The sequence below is a fragment of the Hemibagrus wyckioides genome, linkage group LG13, assembly GCF_019097595.1.
Source record: "Hemibagrus wyckioides isolate EC202008001 linkage group LG13, SWU_Hwy_1.0, whole genome shotgun sequence".
NCBI lineage: Eukaryota > Metazoa > Chordata > Actinopteri > Siluriformes > Bagridae > Hemibagrus > Hemibagrus wyckioides.
In genome coordinates, this window is record NC_080722.1 from 25,565,328 (window position 1) to 25,582,504 (window position 17,177).

The 17,177-nt window shown below is 39.0% G+C and overlaps 1 protein-coding gene across 2 annotated transcripts in view; it reads left to right on the plus strand.

The window, feature by feature from the left end:
• Positions 1–17,177, plus strand: part of prkg1b (protein kinase cGMP-dependent 1b) — a 160,156-nt gene that overhangs the window by 114,624 nt on the left and 28,355 nt on the right. For both annotated transcript variants that reach the window (XM_058406776.1, XM_058406775.1), the window contains exons 6-7: positions 7,450–7,527; positions 7,633–7,724. In XM_058406776.1, coding sequence (XP_058262759.1) covers positions 7,450–7,527; positions 7,633–7,724 — 170 coding nt within the window. The remainder of the gene's footprint in view (positions 1–7,449; positions 7,528–7,632; positions 7,725–17,177) is intronic.

Below are 17,177 nucleotides of genomic sequence, written 5' to 3' on the forward strand. Positions count from 1 at the left end.
GGTTATGTCATTTAAACATTGATGTAAAGCAGAATCATTTTTGAGTGCATTGAGAAAGTAAGAAAGAAAGAATAAAATAAAATAAAATAAAATAAAATAAAATAAAATAAAATAAAATAAAATAAAATAAAATAAAATAAAATAAAATAAAATAAAAAAGAATTGACAGACAAATAAATAAATAAATAAATACAAAGAAAGAAAGAAAGAAAGAAAGAAAGAAAGAAAGAAGATTCGTTTTAGACTTTGAGTCAGTTCCACACTGACTCTGAATCACTTCACTCTGTTCTACTTTTGCTTTTTTTTCCCACTGTATCTTGATAAACTCCTTTAATCTAGACTGCTTCAGTAAACTCGAGCCGCTCGTGTATTGAGAGGAGATGAAGCATGACCTAAAACTCATGGAGGGAAGTAGGATGGAGAGCTCCAGGGATGCAGCATGACTTACCTGGAACCTGGAGACTATAATCACTGATATTCCTGGGATTGTCTTCCTGGGTGCCTTATTTTTTTTCATCTTATTTCACTTTTAGGTTTCGTTATAATCTTGGATCTATGAAAGCGTGTGAATATGGAGAAACATTCTCTCCTTAAAAGGCTTCACACAGAGACATCTTTATTTATTTATTTATTTATTTATTTATTTATTTATTTATTTATTTGACCAGAAGTTCCTTTTGGCTGAATTTTTCATGCACAAATCCGAGCCTTTTAAAATGCAAAAAGTAAAGAAAAAAAATTATATGTAAAGGATTCTTTTGAAAAAGAGAGACATTTTGACAGCTGGAATAAATAATGCTTTAAAATTGATTTAAAATTTTGCTTTATCTTTTAAACGCTTGTATACGGAGATGGAGAAGGCGAATGCAGAATTACTTTAATTACAAGAATGAATAATGTAATGTAGTAATAACTCTAGCAAAGCAAACACTAGCACGAGACCCAGGAGCTAAATAAAGACACGGGGAAATAATGGAGCTGTAATAATATGGCTAATCAAATAACACAGAACAGGTGAGTGTAGGTGAGGTGAGTCTGGTGGAAAAATGCAAAGAAACAAAAATAAAAACTACACTGATCAGGCATAACATTATGCATAGTAGCTCATCTGTTGGATCGGATCACATGGCCCAGCCTTCACTCCCCACGTGCATCAATGAGCCTTGACCACCCATGACCCTGTCACCGGTTCACCACTGTTCCTTCCTTGGAGCACTTTTGATAGATACTGACCACTGCAGACCGGGAAACCCCACATAGCCATCATAATTTGGCCCTTGTCAAAGGTCAGAATCACCTCCTTGACCACAACAGAGAGAACTATCAGCTAATCAGATGCCTGAGGCTTCATATCTGTTTTTCTGTCCAGCAGCTCGATCACAGTATAACATCCCCTACATGATCTTTAACAAACTGACCGTTTCTCCTTAACCCAGCATTCACACTGCAGTAGCAAGCAACAAGCAAACTATCGGACCACATGAGCTATAGGATCGATCTGAGGAATCGTTCGACCCGGGAACAGGATTTATAATTTCCCAGAAATGTTATTTGAAATGTTGCCATGGTAACGAAATGTAGAGAAAACCTCAATAGTGTGTGAAAAAAAATCGGAACATTCACATTAGTATGCGTTTTATTATACAGAAAGTGAAAGACTGACAGCTTTCTTTACACTGACTGCCTGACTCAGGGGTAATACAGTATGATGGCAGTTTCTTAAATTATTATCATTTTCAAACCTCTTCCAAGCAAAAAAAAAGAAGATGACTGACTTGTACATAGGAGCAAAAGTAAAAAAAAAATGTCTGACCGCACTGGTCTGAGGAATCATTCAAGCCGATCGTTAAGAGATGACCTCAGTTAAAACGGTGTGAGTGTGAGTGTAGGGATGAGTCAGGGAGACACTCACAAAGAGATCACCAAGGCAAGATGAAACACTAAATAAAAAGCAGCTCCTTGTTGTTTTGTTGAAATATTTTTCTTTTTTTCCAAAAGAGAAGAGAGATAAGTGAGAAAATTTTAATACAAAGAATTAATAATAATAATAATAATAATAATTATTATTATTATTTTTATAATAATAATAATAATAATTATTAAAAATATATATACATGTATATACATATATTACTTGAGGCATTTTTTGTTTTATTAATTCATTAATTATGGACCATAATTCAATGGATGTAAATTAAAGCTGCCAGTTGAAATTAAATAAAGAAATAAATCGACATAATTTTTATTTTATTACATTTTTATATTATAATATTTTATCCCTTCTATTACAAGCAAGTCTAATAGATAAAATATGAATTTAAATATATATATATATATATATATATATATATATATATATATATATATATATATATATATATATATATATATATATATAAACGAAATGAATATAAAAATGTATAATATTATTTTTTAAAAATTTAAATATAAAAATGTATAATATTACAAAATAAAATAAAATCTTATTTTCCATTCCTTATTTTTAATCTAAAAAAAAATTTCTGGGTCAGAGTTTCAAGTTCATCTGCAATAACAAACACCAAACATTTGTTTGTTGATGTGTAATTATTTCAGTTAGTTGCCTGCGCTGGTGTCTGCATCGTTATTCCAACGAGTCTGTAGTAGTATTCAAAGATAAATCCTCAAAATTGTGAGTTCACTCGTCCGGGTTTCTGGTTTCTCCTGGCAACTCCTGTCAAAGACCTGCAGGAAGAACTGATACACACAAGCCTTCAGAAATGACAGGACATGACCGCTCTGAGCAGCTCGGTCAGTCAGAGACTCAACATTTCATTTGCACCTTGTCAGTAGCTCCAACATCACATTTTCACCTTCTCTCTGAATGATTTCCCCCCCCCTCTATTATTCAAGCAGCCTTTTTTTCTTTAAGATTTTCAGTTTGCGTATGGAAGAGTTCCTACTTCAGAACTTCCTGGTCATCATTTTTTGGAAATCATTTTTACTCTTTAAAGCCGAATGTTCGAGCTTTGCCGGGTCACACAGGAAAGAACCCTGGAAGTCTTTTCATTTTTCAACATAAAATCAAAACCTAACTGAAATTCGAAAGATCTAATTTCAGGATTGTGTCGTTCAGTTAGTCGTATTTTTCAAGCGTAGTTTGTTCTAATCTAGAAAACTTTGACAGAGTTCTGCAGTGACCTTTGGATCGACATTGATTTTTTTTGTTTTTCCTCTGGCCTTTTAATAGCTTTTACCCAGACGTGATGTCTTCAATCTGCGAGAAAAAAAACAGGAGAAAGCTATTCAGCTGCATTTACCCTTTGTGGCTAGATCTGTGATTCCAGGCTGTTTGGTAAATACAGCTTCATATAAACTCACACCTTCTAAAAATAAAAGCGTGAGCCCGAGCGAAGTCTTCTTCCATGCCGAGATCGTTCATCTAACATAAACATCCACGCTCACGTTCAGCGTGCCCCAGCCGCCCGAGCCGTGTTAAATAAATCAGCCCCTGAAGAGGATTTCGAACTCTGCAGAAGGACAAGATGTTTGGCTTCCATCTCAGACACATGTGCTGGAGTGCAGGAGTGGGAGGGTACTACACGCTGTTCCCATACTGCCCTGGGCTCTGGACGGAGCAGAGCCAGTCGGAAGGTCAGCATTTTCCATCTGATGTGTGAGGCACTGAAGTGCAGTTCAGTAATAATAGCAGCTTTGCTTCATCTGCCAGGATGATGACTAGCGAAACCTCAGTATTAACACTTCTGTATTAGCCAGCGATGTCTGAAAAAACTCCAGACAGGGACACTATTGGTTTCATACGCAGTCAGCTTTTCTTTCATTTTCAAACGATGAAAACAGAATAAACATAAATAGACTATTAATAGAACTTGTTGCTGTGGCGATCGTTTCCATATTGTTCGCGTGTTTTGTTTACGTTGCCTTCGAAGTATTGTTTTGATTCGGATCCTAACTCTGCCCATAGTCTAATCACAACCCTAAAACAGTCTAAAACAGATGAGTCTAATCACAACCCGTGAGAGTACAGTATACAGGAGCCCCTGTATACTGTACTCTCACGGGTTGTGACGACCTATGTCCTGGCTCCGCCCCTGTATACTGTACTCTCACGGGTTGTGACGACCTATGTCCTGGCTCCGCCCCTGTATACTGTACTCTCACGGGTCGTGATTAGACTCATCTGTTTTCGCTTGAATTTTGTTTGGTGCGACTTGTTTTTGTGGGTTTGACCATAGTTCCTGTTTTGTTCTCTGTTTGTTGGTCAGCTGACCTTGTAGGATTTGGCTTATATTATTATTATTAATATTATTATTAAAGACAGAACATTCACCCACACCTGTATCCACCTCCACAAGCGTCTAAACAGCAACAAGGCATTAATATTCCGTGATGCGAGTAAATTATTATCTATAATATTCCTGTATCAGGCATTACGTCTTTCCGACATCTTCACGCGTTTGGTTTTCCGTAAGCAGAACCGCTTGCAGTGCAACAGATAATAATAGGATCCCTTTTGGGAAGAATTCATCTTGCTGAGCTGCTCTTCCACCAGTAAACCCTTTCACGCTGGAGCTCACCAGCTGCTGACCTCAGCACACACCGGGTAATCACTCAGATGAAGATGGAGTAAGCCGCTGACCCTTATGCTGCTCGACGGATGGCTTGATGTGCTACGGGAATCTTTCAGGCTATGTCTTTTAAGTCTTCTTCTTCTTTGGGTTTTTCCCTTCAGGGGTGGCCACAGCGATCTCTCCCCACCTATCCCTATCTTCTGCATCCTCAACACTTACACCCACCAACTTCATATCCTCATTTATTCCATCCATATTCCTCCTCTTTGGCCTCTTTTCCTCCTGCCTGGCAGCTCCATGTCCAACATTCTCCTACCAATATCCTCACTCTCCCTCCTCTGAACATGTCCAAACCATCTTAATCTGACCTCCCTAACTTTGTCCCCCAAACGTCCAACATGAGCTGTCCCTCTGATGGACTTGTTCCTAATCCTGTCCAACCGTGTCACACCCCTCAACCTCAACATTTTCAGCTCTGCTACCTCCAGCTATGACCCCCCCCCCACCCCTGTGCTGCTAACTTAAAACTTGAAAGAGCTTTTATTTAGAAAAATATGCACAAAACAGAAAAGTGGCAAATGTTCCATCTCTGCAGTCATGTCTTAGCACACAATGCTGTTTTTATACCCCGAACAAATGGCTACTGGCTTAAGGATAAAACTTACTCTAGGTCAGGGGTAGGCAAGTTCGGTCTTAGAGAGCCGTAATCCTGCAGAGTTCAGCTCCATCCCTAATCAAACACACCTGAACAAGCTAATCAAGTTCTTCAGGATTACCAAGGCTACAGGCAGGTGAGGTTTTTTTTTAGGGCTGGAGCTGAAATCTGCAGGACTGCGGCTCTCTAGGACCGAACTTGCCTACCCCTGCTCTAGGTGATGATGTACTGCGTGATCTGTTTGATGTTCCGAGGCTCTGTGTCATTAGAAGAAGTACGTCGGTCACAGACGAGCCGCAGAAATATGCAGGAACAGTTTAGTCAGCAGAGTTTGGGTGAATCTGTGCTTATAAAAGCCTCAGATTCTTGTTCTTGGCTGCCGGAGTGGAACCTGGTGTGATCTTCTGCTGTTGTAGCTCATGTGCCCATGAAGATTTGACGTTCTTTTCAGCATGGTTGCTTATTTGAGTTATTATAGGCTTCCTGTCAAAGTGGTCTGGTCATTCACCTCTGACCTCTCCAGGTGTTTCCATGCACAGAACTGATGCTCACTGAAGTGGTTTTATTTTATTTTTGTATGTTTGGACCGTCTTTTGTGTGTTTCTGGAATATTCAAACTAATCCATCTACCTCCAAACACTCTCTCTCTCTTTTTAAAAAAATTATTTCTACTTCCTCTACATCTACCTCCAAACACTCCATTTTTTATTACCTTCTCTCTTTTTCATTTTTTCTGATGTGAACCTCAGCTAAAGCTCATGACTTGTATCTACATGGTTTTTATCCACAGGCAGATTGAATAATTAATTGGATGAATGAGAAGGGGTAGAGGTGTTCCTATTAAAGTGGATAATGGGTGTATAATTAAATATATGCACTAGTCACTGATTTATATATATATATATATATATATATATACAGTTATTTTAGAGTGAGGAGTGAGGTTAGGGTTTAGGGTTTAGTTGTAACAGCAATAATGAGCAGCATTAATAATAATGTTAGGGGGAAGGTTACAAGGGTATGAAGATAGAATGGTGTGTGTGTGTGTCTGTGTGTGTGGGTGCGTTGCCATCTCATCCTATTGTCTGTTTTCTCACCACAGGCTCCAGAGATCCACCATGACCCTGAGCAGGATTAAAAACTTTCTGAGGAATGAATTTTAGGTGAAACTCATCCAGTAGCTTGAGTTCAATTAACATGAAGAAGCCAAAACTTTTGATCCCTCCTCAGGTCTAGTATTTAGTGAAACATCTGAGCGGTGTGTAGCAATATTTACACTTATTCATATAAAATAGAATTTAATCTGTTCTGGAGGCAAGTTCTTAAGGTGAAAATTTGTATAGAAATGAATTTTCCCATCAGAAATAATGTAAATGCAGATAATCCGTTCCAGGTCTCAAAAATATGACCAATATTCCCAATATGAAGCGTATGTAAACTGGCTGCTTACAAAGAACTGACCCAAGCCAAGCATTCCATGTCAAGGCTCCTCACAGGAAGTCATGCCACCAAGCTTGGGCTAAAAATAGAACAGACCGCCCACGCCACCAATCTGTCAACAAAAAAACACCCCAAAAATCACCTAGCTTTTGAGCTTTTTTGAATCTTTCACATAGCTTTCACTGACTGAAAAAAAAAGAGTAAAATTCGCTTTGCTTGGCTTTCCACTGACGCTAACAAATTTTGAACGGCTCCCGGACGTACACGCAACTTAGCCGGCATTCAATTTGGTTCGTTCGAATGCCGAAAAAGCTTTGTAATCTGATGCTAATTTCAATTCTTAAGGTGAAAATTCTGAGGTTCCACTGTATCAGTCATTTTCTTCACATGCCGTAGTTTGCCCTGTCCTCCTCTGTATGCTTGTTTATATAAAAAAAATAAAACTTGACGAACTGAAAAATAAAATGGACGAACCGAACAGACTAACCTTTAACCGCGTATCTGTTTTGGATGTTTTCGATGAAGTAAAGTTTGACTCCTGCGTACGTTCAAGCCTCCCGGCTTTGAGGTTGCTTGTTATTATTCTGTGTTAATGGACTACTTAAGGTTTAACATCAGGATGATATTTGCAGTAAAGCTGTTAAAAGGTTTATAAGGTTGTGTGGCAGGACACCGAGCTCTGGAATGTGTGTGAGGTGGTGTGTTAAGCATGTCAATGTCTAACACTTACACTCTCTCTCTCCTTCTCCTTCTCCTTCTCCTTCTCCTTCTCTCTGTCCTCAGACTCACTACAGTGATGGAGAATACATCATCAGACAGGGCGCTCGAGGAGACACCTTCTTCATCATCAGTAAAGGAAAGGTACGGATTCTTTCACAGACCGTGTACTTCCTGAGATTTGACGTTCTTCACGCCGTAATTCAGATCTTCAGGACTGTAGTAAAATGTTGTGATGTGTGATAACAGGTGAACGTTACCAGAGAGGATTCGCCCAATGACATCGTTCATCTGCGTGGCTTGGGGAAAGGGGACTGGTTTGGAGAGAAAGCTCTTCAAGGGTAAGTGAACATGTACGTCACGTCATAACCCCCGCAGAGAGAGGTGTCAGGGAGATGAAATAAATATGAGTGGCAGCTTGGGGAAAAGCCTTGACATGCTGAAACGTGGAGTGTTAACATGAAAACTGCACATTTACCTCGATTGAAACATATCTCTCTTTTTTTTGCATGCATTTTAAAATTTTAGAATCTGTTTACTAGCAAAAAATTGATTTTAAATTGATCTCAGCTTAAAGAGTAATAAGCTTGCAATGAGGAATTCATAATCACGTCGTCGCTATACAGACACCGATCTAAGTTTAGAAAGTAAATAAAATAACAATTATTTAACAAAAAAAAACATTTCTATGTTGTTGTTTTTTGTGAAATATATTTATTTTTTAAGTAGAAGGATATGGTGATTTAGTGGCAAACGGATTTGTCTTACCCCTCCAGGTTTGGAGGTTTGGCTCCTGTGTGTGTGTGTGTGTGTGTGTTTGTGTGTGTCTGTGTGTGTGTGTGTGTAGTTTTGAATGTTCTCCATCAGGGGTTTCTTCTATGTACTCCGGTTTCCTCACCTAGGCCAAAGACATGTCATAGGTTGATCGACATCTGTAAATTGTCCATAGTGTGTGTGTGTGTGTGTGTGTGTGTATGTGTGTGTATGTGTGTGTGTGCAAAATGATTATTATTTAATCATTTTGTAAAGTATACATTGTCAAACTTGCATCATCTAGGCAGAAAAACTCTCTTTTTTTTCTCAGGAATGCCACAAACATCATCTGCATTCATCATGAGAAACGCTAAACGCTAACTGCTAACTATAATTAGGACGGATAATTGCTTGTCATCACGCAGTCCCAGTCCTGAACACCTGATCAACACCTGTACATTCTCACAACATTTATAGCACAAGCACCTCGTGTCGGAACGATAATGTGGGATTTGGGATTTCCGAGTGCTCCCAAAACACCTCATGACGACTCCGACAGATCATCAGGAGTGTACTGTAGAGCTGGATTGACTGAATAAACCGTAATCCTGTAGCTTCCTGCTAATGACCGAGTCAGCCTTTCAGAACTAACAGCAATCAAGTGTTTAGTAGGATAGTTTCCTCAAGGTTTGGGGTGTTTGGATTGTTTAACTGGAGAAATGATGATCTAATCTGAGCTTTTGTGTTTTTAGAAAGAGATCGAACATGAATAGAGGCTAGTGGTTGGAGTAGGGTGCGGTAGTTAGTTAGGGGTAGAGGGTGTATACAATTTTATTACAATTTGAACCTGCTCCCCATATCAATCATTGCTAAAAAAAAAGCCTTAACTGTGGATGGTACTGGATTGTATAGATCGACTGGATACACCATAATTCTGTAGCTTCCTGTCAGCCTTTCACAATTAACAGCAATCATGTCTTCAAGGTTGGAGCTGTATGGATTGTTTAACTGCAGAAATAATGACCTGAACTATCGAAGCTTTTAGATGTTCTCAGAAAGAGCGCAAACACAGAGGGAAAACATAAGGTCTTTGTCCTGACTAGAAGCTCACAGTGAGGAGGGTATATTGATGGCACTAAGGGCATGGGACTAAAAGAGGAACTGCTTATTAAAAGATCTGGACAGATGAGCAGGTCAGGAGAGTCGGACTCCTGTCATTTCTAGAGGAATTTATCAATAGAGGGAATTTTAGCCCTGAAAAATAAAGTTGTGTGTAAGCATTTCAAACGTCTCTCTGGTTTATGAAAACCGCTATTCTTTGCTGATGGTGAGCCATTTTTTACACTTAAATGAGTAACAGGATTGAGAATGAGTAAATGAGGTTAAATAACATTCAGGAACTCCATGCATTACGGATATTAAGGATGTCATGAGAAGAACTGATGCAACTGCTGCTAAACAGTTCTTTAATATAAACCATGTGTCAAGAATTTCCCTCATGGGGTCAATAAGATCTATCTATCTATCTATCTATCTATCTATCTATCTATCTATCTATCTATCTATCTATCTATCTATCTATCTATCTATCTATCTATCTATCTATCTATCTATCTATCTACACCGATCAGGCATGCCATTATGACCACCTGCCTAATATTGTGTTGGTCCCCCTTTTGCTCCTAAAACAGCCCTGACCCGTCCTGCACTGTGTATTCTGACCCCTTTCTATCAGAACCAGCATTAACTTCTTCAGCAATTTGATCAACAGTAGCTCGTCTGTTGGATCGGATCACATGGGTCAGCCTTCTCTCCCCACGTGCATCAATGAGCCTTGACTGGCCATGACCCTGTTGCCGGTTCACCACTGTTCCTTCCTTGGACCACTTTTGATAGATACTGACCACTGCAGACCGGGAACACCCCACAAGAGCTGCAGTTTGGGAGATGCTCTGATCCAGTGGTCTAGCCATCACAATTTGGCCCTTTTGGTCAAACTCGCTCAAATCCTTACACTTGTCCATTTTTCCTGCTTCTAACATCAACTTTGAGGACAGGCTATCCTCTATCAGGCTCCAAAAATGCTCGGTGTCCAAAAAAATAAGCAGTAGTTAGATGATCAACAAAAAAGCTAACAGACACAAAGGGATGGAATTGTGTCTTTTATGAAATAGAGTTTGTGATTATTAGAGACTTGTGACAAAGGATGATTATTCTGATGTATGATTTTATTTTAATCATCATTTACAGTCCATTCAAGCTATAATTTGCATAACAGGATTGTACTTCACCAGTCAGTAGCATAATATTATAATATAATTGTGAAAAAATAGATAAATGTCTGTTTTGTCATATTTATGTCATATTTCTCATATTTAGTTGAAAAACCGTCACAAAGTCATAATTACGAGTGCGAAGCTCTGGAGCTCAGAGTTTATTTTTGTAGTTAAGTAAGACGCTCTGACTTGATGACTCGAATGCACTTGATGTCGTAATTACGACTCGTAAACACAAACTTCCCAGGAGGACCTGAACGTACAATAAAAGCTCTTCTCAGTTTCGATGATGGTTTAAACAATTGTGACAAGCGTTGTGTTGATCTGTGAGAAAAGCACGCTTGATTATTGAATATTTTTAATATTTTATTGAGGAAAGTGGACCAAAATGCACATTTTTTATCACTTGTACTCATGGAAAAGCATGTTTAAAACACGTTAATGCAAAAAATATTTCATTTTTGAAGTATTCATCATCATATTTTAAGTAAAGTGTAGAAATCTGTTTTAGTGGTAGAGATTTGATGAACATTTTTTTATTTAATTATGTGAAATCTGCTTGTTCGATCTGTCCAGATAACCCTTTTACATAACGAATGTCACCTCAGTCGCAGGAGATCAGTGAAATGGACTCATCCGTGTTTTCTCTTTATGGAACGTGATTCTCAGTACGGTGAAGAGGAAACGTAGCAGGGACACCTAGTGGAAGACGAGGGTTGTGCGTGCGTGTGCTCGTAGCAACACGGGTAATCAGTTTAATGATGCCTGAGCGATGCCGTTGCAGTAATGGATTTGGGGAAGGATTTTGGTAAACACGGATAATGACTGCTTTTAACTTTATTTTGATCAGCCCTTCGGTGGTTGTGTGGTGCAGTGATGCACCCAGGGACTGAACACGACGCGGATGAGTCTGCTAACACGATGTCTCAGTGGTGTTATCATACCATATCATGAGTAACAGGAACACTGGGAACACTGGTTTCTCTGAGAGCTGTATTTTTTGTTTAGGTTTCTTAGATTTTCTTTAATATTTTTATGTTTATTCTCAAGGTTGTGTATATTTAAAGCTCTCTTGCTTTGTGCACTGATATGCCTTGTACATGTGAAACCCAGAGTACGTGGGAATAAAGCTGATTCTGGTTCTGATTCTGGTACTGATTAGGTGAAATTTAATCGAAACCTTTCAAACCCTGAACTCTGAAGACTTACAGTGGAATTTTAGATCTTAACAAACACCAGATCTCCTTCTAGAATGTTCTGTTTAAGTGCTAAGATTTGTGGAAAGCTAGTTGCACTAAAAAAATGTTACTATGGCAACCAGTAGTAGGATAACAGTACCAGTAGTAGTATCTTCTCGTTTTTATTGAAACCTGTTTACTCCTCTGTGTGTGTGTGTGTGTGTGTGTGTGTTTGTTCATATGTGAGACGATGAGCTTCTCTCAATCTCGGCTTTAATCTCTTAAGATGAAAAAGTGAGCTCTGAACCAGAACCAGGGCACATGTGGGTGAAGGAGCATGTGGGAGATCTGACATTTGTTCTGTCGACTCTGCAAAGGATGATGGGAAGTTGATTATGAAAAGCTTGTTATGATGCTTTGCTGCAGTCATGTCTGGGAATCCTGTTTTCTGGAGTGACGATTTTATTTCGCTTTTTTTATTCATATTGCATGAGAAGTTTGGATCTTCATGTGCAGCCAGTCGTGTGGCAGATACAGGTCAAGAGCTTCAGATCAAACCAAACATCAGAATTAGGATCAAATGGGAGCTCAGTGTTTGTTACGTGGTTGTTTAAGTCAGATGTGTCTCTCACGCAGTGGTGGACCGTCAGGGTCAGTAAGTCCTTCTCTGCTGGCCTAAACAGCGGTGATCTGAATCACTGACTTGCATTTTAATATATTTTTCCATGAATGTGTATTAAATTATTCCCAATAGTCTATTCTCTACATTTCATAGCTTTTCTCTCAGTTGCGCTGCTTCCAGTAGTGTATATTTATGATAAGAGTATTTATCCAATCATATTTCAGACAGTGGATGACATCATGTGTTCCCAGAGTGAAAGTCTGCCTTAAGGCCTTCAGAATCAATAATGCAGGCGCCTGGAGCTTAAAATAAGTGGCAATGAAATTGTTCCATTAACCAATCAGATTTCGAGTTGGCGTCTCTGGGGCCATCTAGCAGGCATATGATTACATCAGCAATTTCCCATCCTTTGATTGGATAATTGGAGTAGTCAGAGGCAGCGACCCGCCCATATACAGTGTTTCTATATTCTCTATGTCTCATTTCGGATGCTGCGTCCTCCAGAGATTGCAGTTTGCTGCATACGGCATCAAAAATGTCTTTTTGAAAAAATTAACTGTAATAAAATGGACTATTCCTTGTGAGGTGTGAAATACTGTAGACTAATTTCTTTTTTACTTTGTTATTTAACTTTTATTAGTATCTATTGCCGTGATGTCCAGGGGCGAGTCTAGAATTTTCATTTAAGGGGGGCTCAGCCCCCAATGAGGGTACAATGGTAAAAAAAATAAATAAAATAAAATAAAATAAAGGTTTGACTAACAGGGTAGGATGGTAAACTTACTGCAGCATTCCACTGTATTGCATAGATGTGTATAACATTTGAGTACTGAACAAGCCAAATACGAGTCTTCCAGATCTCTCTCACACACACACACACACACACACACACACACACTTGTCCTCTGATCCTCGCTCTGCGACGCCGCGGTCTGTGGATTGAAGAACGCGCTGAAAGACGGGGAGGAGCCGAAATCTGCCGCCATTTTCATATGAAATTTAAAGGGGACTGACGAGATCACCAATTTGTGTAGAGTTTATGGAGAATCACAGAATTTTAGGAGAACTGAGTAGAAAATAGCCTAGCGACATCTATGGTGGCGTCATAATGATGGTATAGAGGTGGATTAATTCAGGAAGAACACCAGTGAAGGCCTAGGTGTGAAATGCATAAACGTCATTAACGACAATTCCAAAAAGAAGGAATGCAATTCAAGAACCAGGACGATGCACTATTATTCAACTGAAAAAACAAAGCCTGGAATGTTGGACACTTCATGCACTCAAACCAGAAAAGGGGTGGGGCTACCAGGCGCATTTTTCAAGATGGCTGAAGACAATCCGTTGAACAAGACGTCTTACAAATACACCGATCAGGTATAACACTGTGAGCACTGAGAGTTGAAGTGAATAAGACTGAGTATCTCCTCATCATGGCACCTGTTAGTGGGTGGGATATATTAGGCAGCAAGTCAACATTTTGTCCTCAAAGTTGATGTTAGAAGCAGGAAAAATGGACAAGTGTAAGGATTTGAGCGAGTTTGACCAAAAGGGCCAAATTGTGATGTCTAGACCACTGGATCAGAGCATCTCCAAAACTGCAGCTCTTGTGGGGTGTTCCCGGTCTGCAGTGGTCAGTATCTATCAAAAGTGGTCCAAGGAAGGAACAGTGGTGAACCGGCGACAGGGTCATGGGCGGCCGAGGCTCATTGATGCACGTGGGGAGAGAAGGCTGGACCGTGTGATCCGATCCGACAGACGAGCTACTGTTGCTCAAACTGCTGAATAAGTTAATGCTGGTTCTGATAGAAAGGGGTCAGAATACACAGGGCAGGACGGGTCAGGGCTGTTTTAGCAGAAAAAGGGTGACCAACACAATATTAGGCAGGTGGTCATAATGTTATGCCTGATCAGCGTATCTTTTAAATAAACTGGATCTAATTTTTAACATGATTTATGTTAAAATTTTACCATACATTTTGTTTGTTTGTTTTTTGACATCATCCGCCATCGAGTGAGAAATGGCTTCCTGTTCTAAAATTCCTCCATTAGACACTAGGGTACATAGTCCACAGTGTAAGTGCTTAGTGTGTAGTACGTCATTTGAGACACAGCTTCAGATTCCTGTTATTTGAGTTAGCATAGACTTCTTCTAAAGACTTTTATTTATGAAAATGTCATCATGACATCATGCTTTACGGTGTCCGAGAAGTGCAAAACACAATAACAAATCCAAAAACACAAGGAAGATTCAGACAAAGTGGAAAAGGTAGGTATAAGTTTTGCAAATGGAATTCTTCCCTCTGATTGGACGAGACATGGGTCACTCAGGATCTACAGGAAGTCCAGCAGTATCTGCAGCAGTAGAAAGTGGATTGGTGTGTGTATGAACACAGCTCTGCTCTTATAGCGCTCCTTACATCCTTTCATCTGGAATAGTTTGGTCTTCTGGAACATTCCTGGTGTGTTTTTAGAGATAAACTTTACTCCATGATACGCTATCAGTATATCCAAAATCACACCATATGAACGTCCTTCCTCACAGTAGCGCTGATTGAACTCCATTTTCTTATAAAGATAAATATGTTTGTTAATAAATGGTTTAAAGTGAAGGCAGAACTCCGCACATGTGCAAGAAATAAAATTAGATACACAATTCCCTACTTTCTGTAGATCCTGGGTGACCAATGTCTTGTCCAATCAGAGGGAAGAATTCTGTTCACAAACTATACCGAACTTTTCCACTTTGTCTGAATTCTCCTTGTGTTTTTGGATTTGTTATTGTGTTTTGTGCAACTTAGCCACCGTAATGCTTTTTAGAATTTATAGGTTTATAGTGTATTGTTGTTATGATGTAAAGTTCCTGTTATCACTTACACTACAGCAGTCTACATAACATCAGGCTCTACATAATAAAATAAAACAAAGCTTAAGGTTCTGTTCTTCTTCCCCATGATGGAAAACTACCCAACAGTTGAGGTCTGTGAGTGTAAATACAGTATAATCCTGTTGACTTTTCTCTCTGTATGTAAAACTGGTGTCTTGTTAAATTTCCAGCTCTTTGATGTCATCTTAAGCTTCCTGGCACTGACGAGGAACGCTAATAGGCCATGTGGTGTATTCGTTTAAGGCTGAAACGGTGTTACTCTTCCAAACGTCTCTTCTTGATCCCTCTGGCTTTGATCTCACCTTTCTGCGTCTGTGCTAATTAGCAAACGGTTTTGTTAGCGTGTTTGTTAGCAAACCAAATCACGCTCTGTCGTACTCGTTGGGTCCGACACTCGAGTCTTTCATCTTAAACGCTATCGGGTCACTTAGAGCTGGTGAGATAAGGCGTGAAGAGGCAAGCAGGGACGAAAAGGCTGTAAAAGGTTTGAGCTAAAGTAATTATGACATCATAAATCTCTAATGACCGCAGCAAAGGTCACTGTTTTCTGAAGACTATGTACAGCTGTTCCTCTGTTAATGGATTTAGATCTATGAATAACCTCAAGGACTTTTATTAAGATTGGTTTGTTGTAGGCGCGCTTTCCTCCCCAGCTCTGAAGGACACGGATTCCGACCGTGTGAGGTCTCGGTTACTGTGCTACTCAGTCTTCCACTTCTCTTCTCACACCACATGCATTTATTTCCAGGCAGATTGACAGCTTTGACCTTTTCTTGATGGTCTGGTGCTGTGGTATCTTCTGACCCGGGCCAGACGTTTAACAGATCACTGATGCATGCTGCTGTTCAGCTCAGTCTCTCTTCTTCTTTTTTTTTCTTCCTGCTCTTTCACTTTGCTTAGTTTTAAACCTCTGAAATGATCAGCGACAAGGTTACGGCTTTCTACAGGGTTTGATTTATTGGCTTTGTAGCATATTGACCATCATGTGAAGGAAATTCCATGTATGATGAAGGCTGGGTAACGTGTACCACAGTGAGTCTTAAGTTTTTACACTCTTGCTGTTTGATGATGTGAAACGTAATACCACGAGAGGACCAGCGTGATGCAGCAGAGCTTCAGGAACGTCCTCACACATTAAAAAAATAGACATGTCTCTAGATGGCAGATTGATGACCACAAACGCAATCTCGATATCTCGAAATCTCGAATCTTTGATAGAGGCCAGGAATTCACAGCTGCTTTTTTATCTCCAGCATGTTGAAGGTACATATGATGTGTTCATCCGTGTCTTCTTCCTGGATTAATGCTTTTTTATCCTCCTGTCCTTCTGCCAGCAACTAATCAGTGAACTCTATTGACTTTATCTCATAAAAAAAGCAGCACTGGATTGAGACTGGACATAGAGGGATGGTTGTTTCCTGTTTTGTTACCATGGTTACACACTAAAATAGTAACTGAATGTGAATATGTTGGGAATATGGTGTTCAGGAGGAACAGAACACATACAGGATCCAGTAAAAAATCCTGCTTCTGACCATTACAGCGCTCCATAGCCTTGCTTTTCCTTATCTACCTATCTGAGATCCTCCATCCTCACATCTCACGTTTTTTTTCCTTTTGCCGTCATCATATTCCCCAGAACCTCTTGATTATCTCCATCATATTACCTCGACTTTTAAAACCACAAATTTATACACATTTCACACTTCAGTACTTTGGCTCCTCCCCTAACAGGTGAAATCTTTTGTTTTATCTTCATCTCATTTTGTCTTCATTTCATCTGTTGTTTGTTTGTTGTTGTTTATTGGTGTTCTTGTTGGTGTCTATGAGCTTGGAATGGAAAGTGTCCTTAATTTTAAAATAAAATAGTATTATTGTTTGTTTGTTTATTATAATAATAATAATAATAATAATAATAATAATTATTATTATTATTATTATTATTATTATTATTATTATTATTATTATTATTATTAATACTATTATGCACAAAAGAAGTTTATTTATTTATTTATTATTAACCAATCAATTAATTAATCAATTAACGACAATTGCAATTGACATTAATTGATTATTTG